The sequence below is a fragment of the Strigops habroptila genome, chromosome 11, assembly GCF_004027225.2.
Source record: "Strigops habroptila isolate Jane chromosome 11, bStrHab1.2.pri, whole genome shotgun sequence".
Taxonomy (NCBI): Eukaryota; Metazoa; Chordata; class Aves; order Psittaciformes; family Psittacidae; genus Strigops; species Strigops habroptila.
This window is the reverse complement of record NC_046360.1, coordinates 24712597-24731080: the sequence shown is the minus strand read 5'-3', so window position 1 is coordinate 24731080 and position 18484 is coordinate 24712597. Positions and strand designations below refer to the sequence as shown.

Below are 18484 nucleotides of genomic sequence, written 5' to 3'. Positions count from 1 at the left end.
GAAGTACATGATATTCACTTGATAGCATTCTACTTCATACAAAACAGCAAAGATAAACTGAGAGATTAACATACTTCAAAGATCAAGATCTTCGTAAAACACATCCACAACAGGGACATTGCTACCAATTACAAGAGGAATATACTCATCATACTAGACGTAGAATAAATATCCCTCTATGGATAGGGTTTTAAAAGACTTAAAAAATCTTATTTTATCTTCTCATCTCCCTTACAAACACGAATCTAAGGCCTAGAACAAAAAAATACTGGTCTTGATCTTTGCCTGCTGAAGGTGAGCCTCAACAAATTCTCAGTGAAAACCACGAGTTCTGCTGATGCAGATGTGTTGCAAGTCAAACTTTCTCTGCTTGTGAATTTCCTACTAATGAGCTTCTCCCAGCTGACATGATGTCTATAGGGCAGAACACTAACAGAACAGTATCATCCTTTTATATAGGTTATTTTACATATCCTCCCACAAATTGTAACAGATGAAATGTATTTAATTTTGCCATCTGCAACGAAATCAACCTATTTGATCTAAAGCTTGCCCAAGTTAGGCAAAAGGCTTTAATCAGGCTTTGGATCACTTTCTAAATGTGGCTGAGATGTTTTATAGCTATTTACAGAAACCAAACCTTCGCTATAATTCAGCACAGCATATTACCTGCTTAGCTTCATACATGCACTTGTTAATAAAAGCTCTTCTACTTTATTCTAAAAATATAACTCCACATTTTCTTCTTAATCTTTTCAGAAATAGGCTTAAAGCATAATAAAGCATCTTCCATTTATTTTATTCTCTTCCCATCATTAATTAATAGAACAAATACATTATCAGACTTAAAATACACTCTGAAACTGTGATTTTAATATACTTTATTGAAAAAAGTACACAGTTTTAAATTGTTTTCAATGGGACAAAGCAATGGTCACCTCTATCTACCAAGTCCTTTTTGATGAATCATGACTACCATATGCCAAATTCACATCTGCATGACTTGCAAAGTAAAAAGATAAATCTCTTTTCAACATATCTTTAAGAATTTATATCACCAACAGTTTAAAATCATGAAATGCTGATGCTCTGACTATATTTCATGTCCTCTATGTTGCACCATTTCCCAGTTCACAGTTTATCCATGTATTAGCATGCCAATTGAACACATCAGTCAATGTCACCTTGAGAAAATCATCAATAGCAGAGGAAGAACAAGAGCAACAAGAGGAGGTTTAGCACTAAGGCCTGAGACACCACCACATTCTCTCGCGTTTTCCTAAAGACAACAACAACAACAAAAATTAAAAAAAAAAAAAAAAAATAAAAAGAAGAGAGAGAGGGAAATAAATACACTCAATTATGATACACATGATAATTCCTATCCTCTTGTGCCTGTGTAGCACAGGTTCAAACAACAAAACCCATGAACTAAATACACTCATGAAGTAATACAGGTATAGACTTTCATTTGAACAAGTTTACACTGTAGACTGAAAGTGAGCATGGTCAACAGGCATGTAATATCCCCTCCATGCCATACTTTAGGTCTCAATCTACATTGCATGACACCATCAAAGACATAAAATAAAGTTAGTCCAGAGTCAAAATGGATGTCTATGAACATATGCTGTACAAGTCACTGTAATCACATCCTGGTCCCTACCAAATACTCTTGCCCTTATACAAATAAGGCTACTATGCAGAACAAAGCAGCAAAGATCTCTCCCAAGCAATATGTGTAAATATAATGACAGTTGAAATACTGAAGCTAGTTACTGAAAAAATCTTTAACGGTACAAAGTTCCTAACCATCTCTAATGAGGAATATTGTGGTCCATGCTTGAGCCAGAGAAAGTTCTCAGATATTCCTGGCTGCCAGTTTGTGCTCACACTCTACCACATTCTCGATACAAAATAGTCTATAAAAGCAGCAAATCAACACATTGTCTACAGGAGTACTGAAATGATTCGCAGCACTTAAAAAGTCACTCACTTCCCTTTCCTACTGTGTTCTGAGTGTTCAGAATATTTCCTGATGTTTCATCTTAGAAGATAGCTTTCCTTTCTTTTTTTCTTTTTTTTTTCTTTTCTTTTAACGAAATAAAACATGTACCAGAGTCCAAAACAAAGAACAGATAGGAACTTACTTCAGGATGAAATCCATGACAGGACTCTGGACGCCTTCTTATCTTCTGAGATTTCAAGCGTTCACATTTAAGGGATTCATTATGTACAAGGTAGTTAAGGAGAGGTGTTTTGAGCATTGCATTTTCATGTGAGTATTTTGAAATGAATATAGTGAAAATCTTCCAGCTACTTCCTCCCTCCATCAAAAATCCAAAGTTATATGTGCGGCCAACACAAGAAAAAGATAATTCTAGTGCTTTCTCCTCAGTGATTCATAGTTTAGACAGTATTATTTGTACTTACCTTGGTAACCTGTCTTTCCATAAGTAGTCTAAAATAAAAGCACACTGCAAGCTACTTTTGATAAATTCCAACTTATATGAAAAAACAAATCCTGAACTACAGAACAGCACAAAATAAAAAAGTAGGGCAACTAAAACTCAAGTGATAGATTTGCTACATATCTATATTTTTTGAAAGCAGGTTACTGAAATACTTTCAGTACTCCAATTCAACCCTAAAATTAAAAAAAATCTAGATTGTAAAGAATTTTAGAAGTTCCAATATCATGAGCTCCACATTCTTATAAGGAAATTACATACTTAGGGCTATTTTATAATTTGTTCAGCTATCTAAAGATGACCATGACCTTATGATGCTTAAAGATGCACATAAGTATGTTTGCTTAATTTGTACTGGCTGTTCAAAAAAAAAAACGGAAAAAGTGAATTCTCCTTGAAAATAAGTAAGAATGTATTCTCAGCTAGCTTAATTTTAAACAGTCCACCACTTTATAGTGGCTAATGATGCGTTATTAAGTCATGTAATGCAAGTTTTACATAATAAGAAATTTTTCAATATTCGCATCTTGAATCTCTGACAACTTTGCAAATAAAAGGATATACCTTATTTCTATAGGTGCCATGGTAATTGGTGGAACAGAATCACAGAAGCATTCATTATCTACTACCACCATGAAGAGATTGCTGCTTGGGATTTGCTGGATAACAAAAGACCTGCAAATTAAAAAGAAATCAAATAATGGTGACATTATTTGTATTTCTGAGCAACAGGTTTTCTTAGGTTTTAAGTTGTCGACACCTGGATTACAGTCACAAATATCATTGACTTTATACATCATACTGTATCAGCACACCTTGTAAAAGTAGAGGGTCTTGGGCAATGCTTCCCTTAGTTCACAGAATATGGTTGTCCACTTTGAGATGTACGTGATGCTGAAAGGTACACAGGTGAAGAAGAATGGATACTGCTGATATCTTAATCACGAGACCGGGACACAAGTGAATTATCAAGGAGCTTATCAGATTTTTCTTTTTCAGATTTCAAAACTGAATCTCTGCTCTACGTATTTATGAACTGGAATTTTTTAAGTGCACATGAAACCCATTTGCAAAGTTAACGAATGTTCTTCTGCAGCCATATAGTGATAACTCATGGTCCCAAACTTTAGCCTCTATGATTACATTAGGGCCTTTATTCTCTCTAGGTCTTGATTGAAGCATCATGAACTACTGAGAAAGATCTCAGCTTTCATCCATCCTCTTGAGAGTCATTTTATTACTGAGCCAACAAAACAGAGATTAAGCCTCAAAATCTTCCTAAGTGAGGAGATTTATTTTAGAATAATGATGACTGTATGGTACAAATACGGAGATAACCCAGCACCACATTCAAATTAAGACAAAGTAGGCAAATCAAAAGGAGAGCAAGAAATAAAGACACTGCTTGTAAGAAGGAAAGCACCCAGGGGAGACCAGTGAAGGATCCTGTGGGCGCTATTCAACGATCCACATAGTTACAATGAGCTGAACTCTTAAGCACATACCAACGAGAAAAGGGGGAGGAGGCAGAGCCAAATAGGCACTGCTTGGCTTTTCTTTTGAAATTCAGGACACAATACAAAGAAAAGCTTTAAGGCTCAGACCCAATTCTTGATAAATTGTTAAAACAATCTGTCAGAATTTATACGTCGTATCAACAGACTATCTGCCATATCGAATAGCATTGAAATCTCGCAATTCCAGGAATTAGGTGTTTTTCAGTGTGGTATGCTGGTAAATGTACAGAACATTAAGTGAGGGGTTGAGCACCAAAAAGACGTGGAAACATATTTTTCCTCAGACATCTTTATTTAAAATACATATTGTCTTACTAAAATAACTCCCTGCTTTCTCCAAAGATCACAGAGGATGAAATAGCAAAGGGGGCAGGGAACATTCAAACCTAGCTTCAGACAAAAAATAATTGGAAAACTTACTATGAAAATGTTGCCAACGGAAAGATTAAACACTATTCGGTATTTTTTAAACTTACTGAACCTCCATTAAAATTACACTTAGAGTGATCTGCAATATGTTAGCTTTATGTTTATACATGAAATATACATTTATGGCATAACGTAAAAGGCTGAACTTTATAAATGTACCTACCAAACAGCTGGAGCATGTAGCAAGACTGACATCATTGTAACGGAGCATCTGTGGCTTTGTGGATTTGTGTGTGGGAGAAATGGGGCCAATAAAAGGAAAGGAGGGAAAATCTTTAAGAGACAATAACACCAAAATTGTACTGCATGAATTTCTCAAAACAGTTATGAATAAATCAAACCCTCAAGGATTAAAAAAAAAAAAAAAAAAAAAATTAATTCCCAGAAATTGGCACCATGTGAATTTTGTGCAGTCTGAAACTTATATTTATGGCATTTCTAAAACTAGCTCAGAAAAGGACATGAAGGCCATAACGTGTTGTAACAATTAACTGGATGCTAAATGATTAATTTCTATTTTTGATAGGAAGGGAGTAATCACTCTTCAGTTGTATCTACAGTTTGCCTGACTCCAAGTCCTTTTGTGATAACCCCTTTTTGTGGCCCCCAGGTGAATACTGAAGCCTGGGAGAAAGCATGTACCATATAGGCAGGCTTAAAGGTGCCATTTCATTAAAGCTGGGCACATTTCCCATTTTGTAGCTTCTCTCACCCACTTCTCCGGGGTGCCATAAGGGCTGTACAATATAAGATATTGCTTTGCTAAAGACAGGGGGTGGGGTGTGTGTGGAATAGAAAAGAATTGGGAGCTTTTCCTATCATTTCACTTAGCTGGAATGAAAAAAGAAAGCACTTTAACCCAGAAGAGTTTCCACTACAGACCTATGATACTGAAAAAATTACTATGTGGCTTCTCTGACAAAAATATCAAAAACTACAAAAGTTTGTAGGAGTTAAGTGATACAGAAAATTTTGCTAGACCTGATAATTTGGGGAATGCAGTATACGCATGTATTGATGGAAACTATGAATTAAAGGAACTGCAAAGAGCAATATATTAAGTCAAAGAAAAATTTTCTACTTTAGGACTTATACGATAGATATCAAGTACTTACACTGGTTCAGTTTACCAAACAGTGAATACTCTTAAAGATCTACAGTCTCTTTATCTACTACAGATGCCTGCGAAGTATCTAACCTTATGGTGACTCTCACAGAGCACGTGACTGTCATCTAAAGAGCAGTCAAAGATGAAACATTTGGCTAACTGCAGAATTTTTTTCCACAGTGCATAATATCTTAACTAATATCTTGCAAAGCAGAATGACTACCTTCTCATCCACCATACTAGGGGTAAATTTAAAAAAAAAAAAAAGTTATCTTCCACAAGCAGTGGGTGTTTTTCCTTTCACAATTCTCAGGTATAATCTTGAAATGAAGTTGTAAAGCCAAGTGCACATCCTCACCAGTCATTGACTTGTAAGGTCACAGGCAAAGGATTAGCATATCAAGAAGTGAAGACAGAGATTAAGTTGAGCAAATAACTAGGGGCAAGAAAATTATTTGTGTCCATCTAAGTTTTCTTTTCTATTAATAGAATGTGCACAAGCAAATTATACTTCTTTAGGCTGCTGTAATTTAAGATCATTTCCCAGCCACAACGTAGTCTTACCCTCACTAAATCAATGACAAAGAAGTTTCTGCCAGTCATAACCACTGCAGTTATTCTGTGTCTGTTCAGATAATTCACATGGCACTGCTTCCATGCCCAAGCTGGATAAAGCACACAATCATCCCAGCAGCAGGTCCGCTGTTTGGGTTCAGCTTTCAGTTTCCATGGTGACATGCACATGCATCTCTTAAATTCATTTTGAGTGAATGTGCATGCCAGTAAGTCTCAGGAACTGAACATTCACAGAAAACAAAAAGTGGATAAACATAGTCAGAACAAAGTCTTTCAAATACTGAAATATTTCACCAAAAGATTTCATAGCGTAAGGCACGATTCAGTTGCAAGGAGAAAAACCTCTGGCAAAACAGCTTCCAAGACTGCACTGGGAAATAAAGTAAGTTGCTGACAAAGTAAAGAAAATGGCCTTGTTTTTTAAGTGAGCTCCACTGTGAGTCTCTAAAGTTGATTTTACAACAAGCATTTCTGAACACCTGCTGGCTTAGGCTGTCATTTGTGCCACTAGCAATATGGGCGCCAGCTCTCAAGGTCAGAGTAAGGGGTTTTATTGGCCTTTATTGCTAGTTTAAGAAGCTAAAGAAAGTCTATGCTTAATAGCCTATGTTTAATACTTACACAAAATGTTTCATGTTTAAAGGGTAAAGTTCTTTTATGTTAAGTAATGTAAATCTTCTGATTTGAACCTTTTTCCTTTACACCAGTATCGTCATCATCATTTGATAGTCACAGCTCAGAAAAAGCCTTGCACATGTCTCCATATATAAAATGGAATAAATGTTGGGGCTCCTGTTATGTTGAAGCCATTGAGTCAATAAGAACCTTATTCATGATTTCTCCTCCATCTTTCATCTACTGAGGAACTAGTTTGGTTTATTTGATGTGCAAGTTCAGAGGCTTAAAACAGACCTGAGCACAAACTACTTCTTCAATTTGCGGGGAAGGTGAGGAAGAAAGAAATTTAATACTTGAAAAGCATAAAGAGAGGAGGAGGAAGAAAATCTAGTCATGCCAAACTATTTTGTTAATGAATTAAGAACAAGAACAGAGAGTAAATCTGCAAGAAATTCTGTATTTTGAGTCAGAGCATCACACAGCACTTATCTCATATTGCACACGCTTTATCTGTTTCTTTCTAACCTATTTCTGTATTGGCTCATATAAAAACATCCGCACAGATATCCTACAATTTGATCTGGGGGGGGAAAAACCAAAACAAACCAGCTTCATGTTTTATGAATAGTAAGTACTTGCTCAAAAATGCAAGTATTTATTAATCTGTTCATTGAAAACTAATTTTTCATTGTGGAATGAAACCAAAGAAATGACTTGGAATTCAAGTACTGCTGCATTCATAATTATATTTGCTGAAGTCGTGCTTATGAAAGCATGATAAGAAAGCTCACTTTTAACGTGGCTAAATTACTCTTCCCACAGAGAACCAGTTCCTTCTAATTTCTTAAGATAATCTACAATTTGGAAAGCATCACAATAGGACTGTAATACAATTCTTGGAGGGCAGATACACCCTTTTTGCATGTAACTCAGGTTCCTCCATTAGAAGGGTAACCATCTCCAACTCTTAACAGAGTACATGCAGAGACACAGACTAGTCAAGGATAATTCAGAGCAGGAGCTTGGCTTTGGTGATCTGAATTATCCTCTGCAGGAGGGTCTTTCTCACTTTTTAATGGCTGAACAGTTATGCTGCAGAGAAATGCATCCTGAACCCAGTGAAATGTGATGCCTAAAGCTCTGTGCAGACTGCAACACCTGTTCTAAAAGAGCCAGCACACTACATCCAAACTTTCTTTTTCCAATTTGAATCTCTTCCTTTTGCTTGTATGTATAAAAGTTTTAATGCAATTATATATTATTTTGTTATCATAGTAATTTATTCCACAGACTATGCTTAAACAAAACCCAAACAAAAAAACCCAACCAAAACCCAAAAAAAGGCAACCAAAAAACCAACCTAATTTAAAAAATATCAGTTATTTTCCTGATTATAAGAATTACTTTCTCCTGTGAGGAGTAGTAATTAGAAGATGTATTCAGGGCAGTAGAGGGATAAGAACTGAGCTGATACTACCCTTGCTATATTGCCCTCCTTCCACACTGTGTGCTTATTTCTATTCCTTTCACCTTCCAGCCTCTGAACCTCTGGGGTAGTAAAGTATCAGTAAGGGAACTGGGAGGGGGATAAACCTCCCTGAAAAGCAGGGAGATGTTCCAACATGGGAGGAAAGGGCAGGGGTGATAGGACAAGCAGAGTCAGTGCCCTGTGGGAAAGGGACAGAGGGAAGAAGGTTATTAGTTGCTGCAGCAGGTGGCTTTGTTGTGGGGCCTCTGCAGTCTGCCACCTTAGGGATTTTGGAGCATCTCCCACATTGACTAAAACAGGCATAGCAGTAGCAAGGCAGAGCCAGACCCTTTTTAATTCCTGGCTGCTATAGTCATGAGGCTGCTATATCTCCTAAAGTAAGAAGACTGGTTTACTGGACAACTAGAAGATCACACACTTCTGTAAATCACTTCCTTCCTTAATGCAGGTCATTGCTTCACAACAACTACCTGAGTCATAATGTGCAAAATCTGCATGTGGTAGGCTTAATATCTTGTCTTCGAAATGCTGCTGGCTTCAACTTTCCTTTGCTAACATAGCTGGATCCATAAGAGGCAAAGCTAAGTTAATTCAATTTCAAACATGCAAGAGAAGTGTCTTATCCAGCTAAGCAAACTTAACCTTTAAATTGTTTACTCTCAGCTATTTGACTATAACATCTGCTATTAAAGGAAATTGATATTACTGTTAAGAAGCTTAGTCTCTGTATTTCAATGCAGGAGAGAGAATCCATTTCCTTGTCCTCTGATGTTAAGTTTTGGACAGGATATAAACTGAACAGACTTAAGTTTTCCCTACTTATAAACAGCCACTTATAGATCAGACTGAGGATCCCAAATACCATCATTTCTTGGCCAATTGCATGGAAATATTTTCCTTTTCCTGGTTTACAGCAACACTGCCATTAGCTGGTGGCCGGTAACACTGCTACACAACTTGCTTCAACAACAAAGAATGGTAATCACTTCCTAATGGCATTCAGAAATCTCTGATTTTCAGATACATTTTCCCCTTCTTTTTTCAAATAGTCGCAAAGGTTGCAAAGAGTTTGAAGGACCAAAATGAATGACAAGTGGCATGGAATTCTGAAGATTGTTACAGGATAAGACTACATGTGAGGAACAAAAAATTATAGTAAAAATATATTCCCATTATCCTGCAGAATGGAAGATATTTCTTTGTAATTTGATGGTGATTTGAGCACAGCATCAACATTAAAAGCAGTTCAACTTATTTAAAAACAGTGCTACGTGATTCTAGATAAAAATTAATTCTTGTTTTCTCACAGAAATACTGCATTATTGTGCAGAACACCCTTGTTCATAAGAATTATTGATCTATATGGTGCATTTTACAAACTATACATTTTAATTTTTAATTTCATGTTCAGGAGTTTTAACAGCCTGATTCAAGAAGAAAAAAAAAAAATCCATATGTGAATTCTTCATTTGTTTCTGTAATGACCATAGGAACACTTAATACTATTGTTTGATGCTACAGTAATGACTGTGGGACTTACATTCAAATTATGACTAGAAAAATGTCTCGTTGTGTTAGCATATGTCACTCCTGCACATACATAATCATATCAATCATTTTTAGGAGGAAACTGAAAAGATATTTTAGTTACCAGTTAGTTGTTTTGCTCATGCAGATGAGCAAAGCATGCTTTGCTTCCACACAAAAAACATGGAAGAATTTCACTGTGAGTAGTTTGAAAAGAAATAAACCGAGGGCAGTATTTTCAAATTGGCAACCTAAACACATACAGAAAAATGTGAAAAAGTACTCTGAATTTCCACGGTACTCAACTCAGGTAGCCCCCACTGGGTGCTTCAATGCTTGAGCATCTCTGTAAACTCAGCGCTTTCCCTCTGTGCCTTTCAGTGTATTTTTCTGAGTGCCAACCTGCATTAATGAAGTTTGAGTATTTTGGATTAAGATTAATTGTTATTTTGGGATTACATTTCATATCTGTCAAACTCAATCTTTCCTATTTTTTAGAGAAAGAAAAAACATTCCAGTACCAGGGTAGAGTAAATGGAAAATATTGTGCACTCTGCACTCAAATATGTGTTACTCACATAACTGTTGGTTGCAAATGTTCAACCCCAATGGTCTGGAACAAACTTCAAGCATTCAACTGAAGTGTAGATATCCGCTGTGCTGTTTCTCAACTCCTATCATGTGCTTTCCAGGCTGCTGGCTACATTTCCAACTGACATTTCTCTCACTTATCACATTTTTTAAATGAATGAATGAAATGTTTATATCACAGTCAAGTTGGGCTACTTGGGGATTTTTGTTGGTTGATTTTTGTTGTATTTTGCCCTTCACGTCTCTTCCCCCCCCCCCCCCCCCAAATAATGATAGAGAATGGAATATCTTCAATACAATTTATAAAAATAACATATATGCCAATAACAACATTTCTGAGAACTGGAGCAGTTGAAGTACATGAAAAAAGCAGCTAGTGGTTCTCTCATCTAAAAAGAGACAGATAAACTCTCAGCCTCAGGCCTGTAACCTGACCCCATGCCAGTAAAATATTGCTACCACATACAGCCTGACTGACTGCAGCACAGTTTGGTGTCAGTATAAGCATACCTACTCAAAACAAAGTTCAGAATCAAGGATTTAAATGAACAATATCACCCTCACCATTCTTGTGTCTGCCAAAGACTGGCAACTCCGGAGAGCTGTGGCATGGTTGGTAACCACTTTGTTTCAGATAGGAAACTCTAGAAGTGCCATTCCCCTTTCATTATCAATCAGGGGATGCTTTCTCAAATAACTGATGCTCAGATACAAGTACCTTACCAACTGAATATTAAAAACATCACAAACATCCAAAAGATTTGATTATACAGGCTTTAGGATGAAAAAAGTTCTTTGTGTAATGAGGAATTTGGCAATGGTCCTATGCTTACTACTCCAGCCTTATGAGGATGTAAGACAATGGAGACTTTCAGATCACTAGGTTTAAAATGGACTGCAAACTTTTTGCAAAGAAACCATGCTCAGAAATCCCACAGACTTTAAATATGAGTCAAGATTCATGCCCCTGAACAAACCTGACCTGAGAATGTGGCATAACTGGGTCTTCATAGGGAGAATGGGTACCTGATTCTATGATAAACTTCTCACAAGACATCTCAGATCATGTTTTTAAAATACTAGATGATTTCTAAGCTAGATTCTAAATATAATTTAAAGATTAAAAAGCCAATTGATTTCCTCTGATTTAGGAAGTCTCACAAATATCACATGACATTGTAAAAGTAATTTTTGAATTGCATGAATTGGGAACAACTCTTTTCCACAGCTTTAGGTCTAGTGTGATCTACAAAGACAATATGGCTCTACAAAAAGCTATGCAACACAAACTGAAGTGTAAAAAGCGGACACGATCAGGAGAGTCACATTAAAAGTGTAATAAATTCTAGAACTAAAGTGCTCATCGGATGTGCCCACAGTGTGCTTTACAATGATGTTGTTAATTTATTTCTGTAAACAAACTTTAGCAATGATTGAGAAGTCCACATCTGAAAGTATTAAGTACACTGCATGTCAACTTCTCCATAGCTAGTTAAAACTCTGTAATAGTTTAGGCAATATATAAATGTTCCCTGCATGGCACCCAAATCTTAAGATTCATGTTGTTTTCCCAAGTTAAAAGCTATTAAATATGCATCAAGCTCTCAAATCCCTTATAAAGAGAAGAGCTACATGTACAGACACCTAAGTCATGTTTGCATTGGTTTTCATGTAATATAGATATATTTTATGAATGTAGTATGAATACATTATAAACTAAATATAAATGAAATTATATATTAATATAATTAAATAATATATAAATTATTGTAACATATTATAAACTAAATGTCTTAGTAGCAATTCTTCACAAGTGTGCCTGACTTTAAGAATTCAATCCAATATTTTCCAGTTTTAATTAGTCTTGCTATTCCAAGCCATCTTTGATGTATTTATCACTACTCAGCTCCATATATTCTGGCATTCATACTTTTTAAAATCTCCTGTCATTACAACACAAGCTTTCATTGCATCAGCTACTATCTACCATTCTATTAATATTTATTACTGCTTGTTTAAAATGTAAAATTATGTTAACTTTTAAGTAGAGTAATATTTATATCTTATAGCACTATTGAGCTTAACTATTAACAGTCCATTGGTGAAAATCACCACCTTCCCAAGCAGAAGTTTTATTTATAAACTTCTCAACCTCTATGCTTCTCAGCGCTGTGCTCATTTAGAAGACATAAGCAAGGAAGTGGGGAGTTAAGAGACAGCACATCTCAGCCTACTTGTCAGAAAAAACCCTGCAGCAAAACTAATGACAACAATAATAGACTGAATTGCTAGGAAGCTGATCCACCTATCTCCAGGATTTTACAGTACTTACAGATAAACCACATGGTCAGTTCTATGAAGTCTCCTAATGAAAAGGTTGTACACATCTGCAAGAAAGACCACTGTACCTTTCCTCATCTTTCCCTTCCTTCTGTAGAGTCCCTCTCTCATCCAATCTATATTCCTTGCCATATAAAATGCCCTTTGAAAAAGATTACTATGGTCAGAACTTTTTTTTCGATTAAATGTACTTTTTAGCCTTTGATCCACATTGATTCTTTCCTTCTCTACCTTTTTTATTATGATTACAGTGCAAAGCAAATTGAGGGGGAGAATCTGAATACAGATTTGTCTAATTACAGATTTGTCTCATTACAGATTTGCACTAATTACATGATTTTGTCAACTAAATAAACAAGTTCCAAGGTTTTGATTTTGGGGGGAACACTGATATAGAAACTGAGGTAATGATGAAAGACTATCTTCATTATAAGTTGGCATTCTGTGTATAGGCAGCTACAACACTCCTGAATTCAACAAACATGCTAAAAATATTCTGAAACAAAAAAAGATATTGAAAATCTTTGCCTATTTAAAAACAAACACCCCAAGCAAACAAACAAAAAAACCTATTTGAAATCTATCCAAGGGATTGTTAAACTAATGACTGGCAGGCACAGACCTGCCCAGTAACTATGTCTTGCTCTATTATTTCATATACCTATTTTCCTAAATGAAAATAGTAATTTACAGTGTTTCCTGAACTGGCCATTCAAAATATACATTATCAAAGGGTGGAGTTAAATTACCCATACTATGACTTTAAATTGCACCTGCAAGACAAACATCATAATCACTGTTGTCTTTGGAGTGAAGAGGAAGTTTCTCAGCATACAAGTGGAAATGTGTGGGTAACACACAACGCAGGATTTTAAACTAATTATAAAGACCTTTAATAAATTATTCTAGAAGTTTAAATTGCATAACTCGATACTTTTTACAAGGAAAGAACAGTAAAAAAAATATCTTTGGGAATCTTCTAGAGCTTTAGGCTTTTGGCTACGATAAGTTTCTACCAATACTACTGTTGCTGCAAATATAAAGACTTTAACACTCATAAGTATTCTGCAAGTCTGTGAGAGCTGATTTTCAAAACAGAGGTGCAAGATGACTCTATAGACTAAGATTTTGATTCTTGAGACTTCAACTTAACCTCAGTTAAGTACTGAGGTATGGAAAATACTGAGTTTACCATGAAGATACTCCTTGACTTCCATGCACATATAAGCAGGCCCTCAGAAATGTTCAACATTGCCAGGATCAGCAGTAAGCACTTTGACTATAGCACACCTGTGACTCAATACGGGCATAAGTCAAAACCATTCATGTGCATGGTATCACGTATGTACTTGGCATCATTGCTGAAAAAGCAAGCACATAAAAACATACAGTCTACACAAACTATGGTGAAATACAGAGAACATTTGGTTTTCTTCAGGGTCCTATAAGATGGAAACAGTAAAATGAACACAACCGAAAATGACTTGTAGGAGACTGACTGTAATTTACTGCCCAAACTACTACAGGAAATCTACAGGGATATTCCAATGTACATAGAGCTCCAAATGAGAAGAAATTGGCCCTTGATGCTTTGCCTGTTTTATGTGGCAAGCTGATTTGTTCAGAAGTAAACTAACTACATCTGAAAAGGCAAATGATTATTTATTTCATGGGAAATTGAACCGCATATTTATTTACACATTTTAAACACAATCAACTGCAGTAGTTTGGCAAGCTTCTACTAAGAAAGGCAGGCAGAAATATTTTAGCAAATGGTGGTATGTCTCAAGATTAAGTGGTTTTTAAAAACCATTACCCTTTTAATGTCTGCAGATTGCACTATTCCTGACACTAATATACTCATGCCCTGAATAATCTGAATCTAATTCATATTGTTTTCTGTTACTGCCAAATAAGCACATCCAATGGACAAGCCTGAAATTTGCCATTATAAATCCACATGAATGGTTCAGTGTCATCCTGAACTGTAATTCCACTGCCATTTACCTCTTTTTATTGACAACGAACATCACTCAATGTCCAGTCTATAAGAAAGCAAGAGAGATTTAGTTTATTGATGACTTTCTCTGTTAAATAATTGTCTGCTTACTAACGCAGTTCCTAGAAATTTAACAGGCGATTTACATGTGATATACAACAAAGTAAAGGGAACACTTATATTCATCTTGCATAATTAAAACATACATGTACGTCTTTCCCAGGGTTAGGATGATTGTAGCTGCATACTTCCTTGCTTCCCTAGTGAGAATATGGCCTTCTCATATTTACTTTTCTCTTTATTTTGTGTCTTAAGATAGTGCACAAAGAATCAACTGGGAACCAGTTTCTTTAGAGTTTTGGTATTGACCTGTGGACCCATGAGTGCTGCAATTAAAAGAGAAGGGGGCTTTGCTCCCTGGGTCGTTGGAAGTAAGGCCAGATTTTCGATATACATCCAAGTCCAATATGTCATCACACATGAATAGGAGAGGTTAAAAGGGCAGACTTTTAAGCATTTGGCTGTGCAACTACTGCCTGACTTGTACACCCATAGCTTTTACAGTTGAATATGCAACTTTGGCAACTGTGCACTCAAATGGTCTCTTGTAACTTTGAAGTTTTAAAATATACACTTAATCTACAGTCAGCTAAGTTACTGTGCCTACCGAAGATCTACACCCACATTCATAGTAGCCTGAGTTAATGCTGAAATTAACGGTTTTGTCCTAAATGAATGAAAACATCCAAATTTTCAAATGAAGCTGAATGAAAACATCTGAATTTTTCATGCACAACCAAGATTTGCAATTAGAGAAAACTTTTTTGTTTGTTCTACAAAACAGATGAGCAGTTATACTAGAAAGATTAGGTAACTTTCACTGGCCAAATATCATAACAGTCATTACCCTTTCTAATTTATAACAACTTTTTCTTTCTAAGGATGCTTTACTTGGAGATTTTTAGTGCTTTTTAAGTATCAGCAATCAAACTTTGTAATGCTGAGATCACTAGAAGGCAAAACCTGGTAATGTAACCACTGAGAAGTGCTGAAGAACTTTGGTTGACACACTTGCTCAATGCAAGCAGCGTTGAGATAGTTATGTAACCAAAGACTTCAAATTTAATGTGTTTTTGTAGCACAACACCTTTAAAACCCATACCAAATATGTCTGCCATTCGTGTAGTTCTGACTCAACAGAAGAGTGCCAGTTGACATTGATTTAGAAAAAAAAAAGTTTTCTCTTTATAGCAATTAACTATATCTAACACTGAAGCTGCCATAAACATGCAATAGTCTATCATCTGTGTTTTCAGAAGTAATACTTTTTTTTTAAGCTATAAAAGGGAATAGCTTACTGGAAAATATGAAAGCATTTCAGATGTTTTATAAAAATCCCAGTTTTTCTCTCTTGTTGACAGTGCTTAGAAAATGTGGGTTGACTTGTTTTTGATTGCTGTTTAAATAACAGATTAATTTAATAATCATTGGGATATTGAATAACAGCAAATTATGGTGTGGGACAGCCAAACCCTGACCCTAATGACATTCTTATGTTAATTCTTATTTTCTTTTAGGCTCCTGCTTTCTTAATGAAACCTATATTTTTGAAAATTGTTTTTAAATACTGCAAATTATCCCAAAGTAGCATTTATTTTTTACTAGTAAGAGATAAGTTTACATATAGACAGTGTATTTTATATTTCTGTATACATTTAGGGCCTGACTCAAAGTCCACTTAAATGTATAGGTGCCCTTCCATTGATTAAGTCTTCAGAGATGGCTGAGAAGGTGAGCCAGCTATTTACGAAGTAATTAGCATGTAGTCCTTTCTGCCGTGTGATTTATTTGTGTGGACACTTTGATTTATATCCAAACACCCACGATTAAAATTTTGATTGGTAACATGTATAAGTCTCAGTTTTCTTAACTGCAGTTGGTAACTGTTCCCCTTGGTATCTGTGAAGTGCAGAGTATTCCTATAAGATCAGTAACAGCACACCCAGGACAGAGTTAGACCGAGCTTCTGACTCTTACTATGTGACCTTGTTGACTATGACTGTGACTTTGTTAGCAATAACACAGTATTTGTGCTCCAAAATGTCTTATCTAAGTAACATTATATAGTTTCAATTAACGTCAGTCATCATTTTTACTTCTACTAAGAGACAGCTTTTTTTTCTCTTTTCTCAGACAAGGACTCTACAGTAGTGCCTGACACTGTAGGAACAAAAGACAGAGACTTGAATGAGTAACTTGTGACACAAACTTTCTTGCAGCAGAGTATTTGCACAATTTTTGTTTGCAAACCTGTTCACAGTATACTAACTTTTCCAGTGACTTTCAAAAGGTTTGCAATATTAGAATGGGTGTATATTCAGCTAAATATTTACAAATACATTTTTCTATTTCTAATCAAAGTTTGTAGGTATACATCACAGATTAATCTACAACATGATCCAAGGAGCATGCAGAAAATAATCCTGCTGACTCAAAGGGATCTGAATCGAGAACTTAGTATGCAACAGATGCCGTGCAGATTAACCATTGAACACTGTGTCAGTTCAAGACTCAGTATATAAGGTTGAACCCTAATTTTGACTGATTGAGCCCATCATTCTTAAATTCCAAGTATTGAGCAATACACTTGCTTGTAAAAATATTTATTGATACTGAGGCCATGAAACAGAAAACTGGGTCAGAAGATGTAGATCTACAAAGGACTTTGGGCTACATTCCTTAGCTGTTCTGCGGGAAAGTGTCCTGGGTTACAACAAAAATATTTGGAATCCAGTGCAGTCTGCAATATTAGATGCAATTTGTAGATTGTTAATCACAGTGGGTAAACGGTATAACGAAGAACTTTCCCATGAGAATCTAATAGTTTTTCTGGATTATTTCTTTAGCTTTTGCCATTGCTTGTGGAGAAAAATAATGGGTGCCTTGAGATCAGTTTGTAACATACAGTGTTTTCTTTTATTTTTTTGTTCCACTGTGGAGCACAAAATGTTTTGCTATGAAAAAGATCTTAACGCATTATTTTTGAAATACTATAATTTTCACTAAACTCAGTTTCCAACTCAATGCTGTCCAAGTATTGCAGAATTGTATTATTTTTGAAAGTTTTTTCCTTTGACCTGAAGTTACCTAAGAAGGCAGACTGAAATCTGCATTCCTTTGAGAAAACCTGGTTCTGTCAAATTAATCTTGTAACAGAATCATGTCTGTTTGCAATATTTAAACAGAATCACTGAATCATAGAATGGTTTGGGTTGGAAGGGACTTTAAATATCAACTAGTTCCAACCCCCCTGCTATGAGCAGGGACACCTTCCACTAGACCAGGTTGCTCCCAGCCTGAACCAACCTGGCCTTGAACACTGCCAGGGATGTATCTTAATTCGTTGCACAACTTCTGCTAAATAGTTACAAAATAAGGCTGCTTGAATTCAACAATACTGGCATGAAGCACTCACAGCGGTATAACATACATTGTATTCGATATGTCAAGTGGAAAAAATCACTGTTTGATTTCATTGAGTTTGTACTTTTCAGGCAGTGGGACTTATTGTTACACTTAAGGGTTCCCTAGGATCAATTTACGAAGCACTTTCATACTTCTATCCCACAAAGCCATATAAAAATAAGTATTCATACAAGATGTCAATAATTTCCATATAATTAGAAGCTGGCCAGCAGCAAATTAAAAGCGAATTTTAGCACTCAAAATATATCTTCACTGTACTTACTCCTATTTCCTGTTTTAAAGCAATGAAGATATCGAGGAGAAAATTTAGGAGCAAGTCCAGGAGCACACCTA

General features: G+C 35.7%; 1 protein-coding gene across 4 annotated transcripts in view; it reads right to left on the bottom strand.

Annotated features, from left to right (window-relative positions):
- Positions 1–858: 858 nt before the first annotated feature.
- The window catches only part of CACNA2D3 (calcium voltage-gated channel auxiliary subunit alpha2delta 3), a 546863-nt gene continuing 529237 nt past the window's right edge, over positions 859–18484 (bottom strand). For all 4 annotated transcript variants that reach the window (XM_030502305.1, XM_030502302.1, XM_030502304.1 and 1 more), the window contains 3 exons: positions 3034–3146; positions 2151–2233; positions 859–1279 (listed from right to left, as the gene is read on the bottom strand). In XM_030502305.1, the coding sequence (XP_030358165.1) occupies positions 1181–1279; positions 2151–2233; positions 3034–3146 (295 nt within the window). In that variant the 3' untranslated portion in view covers positions 859–1180. The remainder of the gene's footprint in view (positions 1280–2150; positions 2234–3033; positions 3147–18484) is intronic.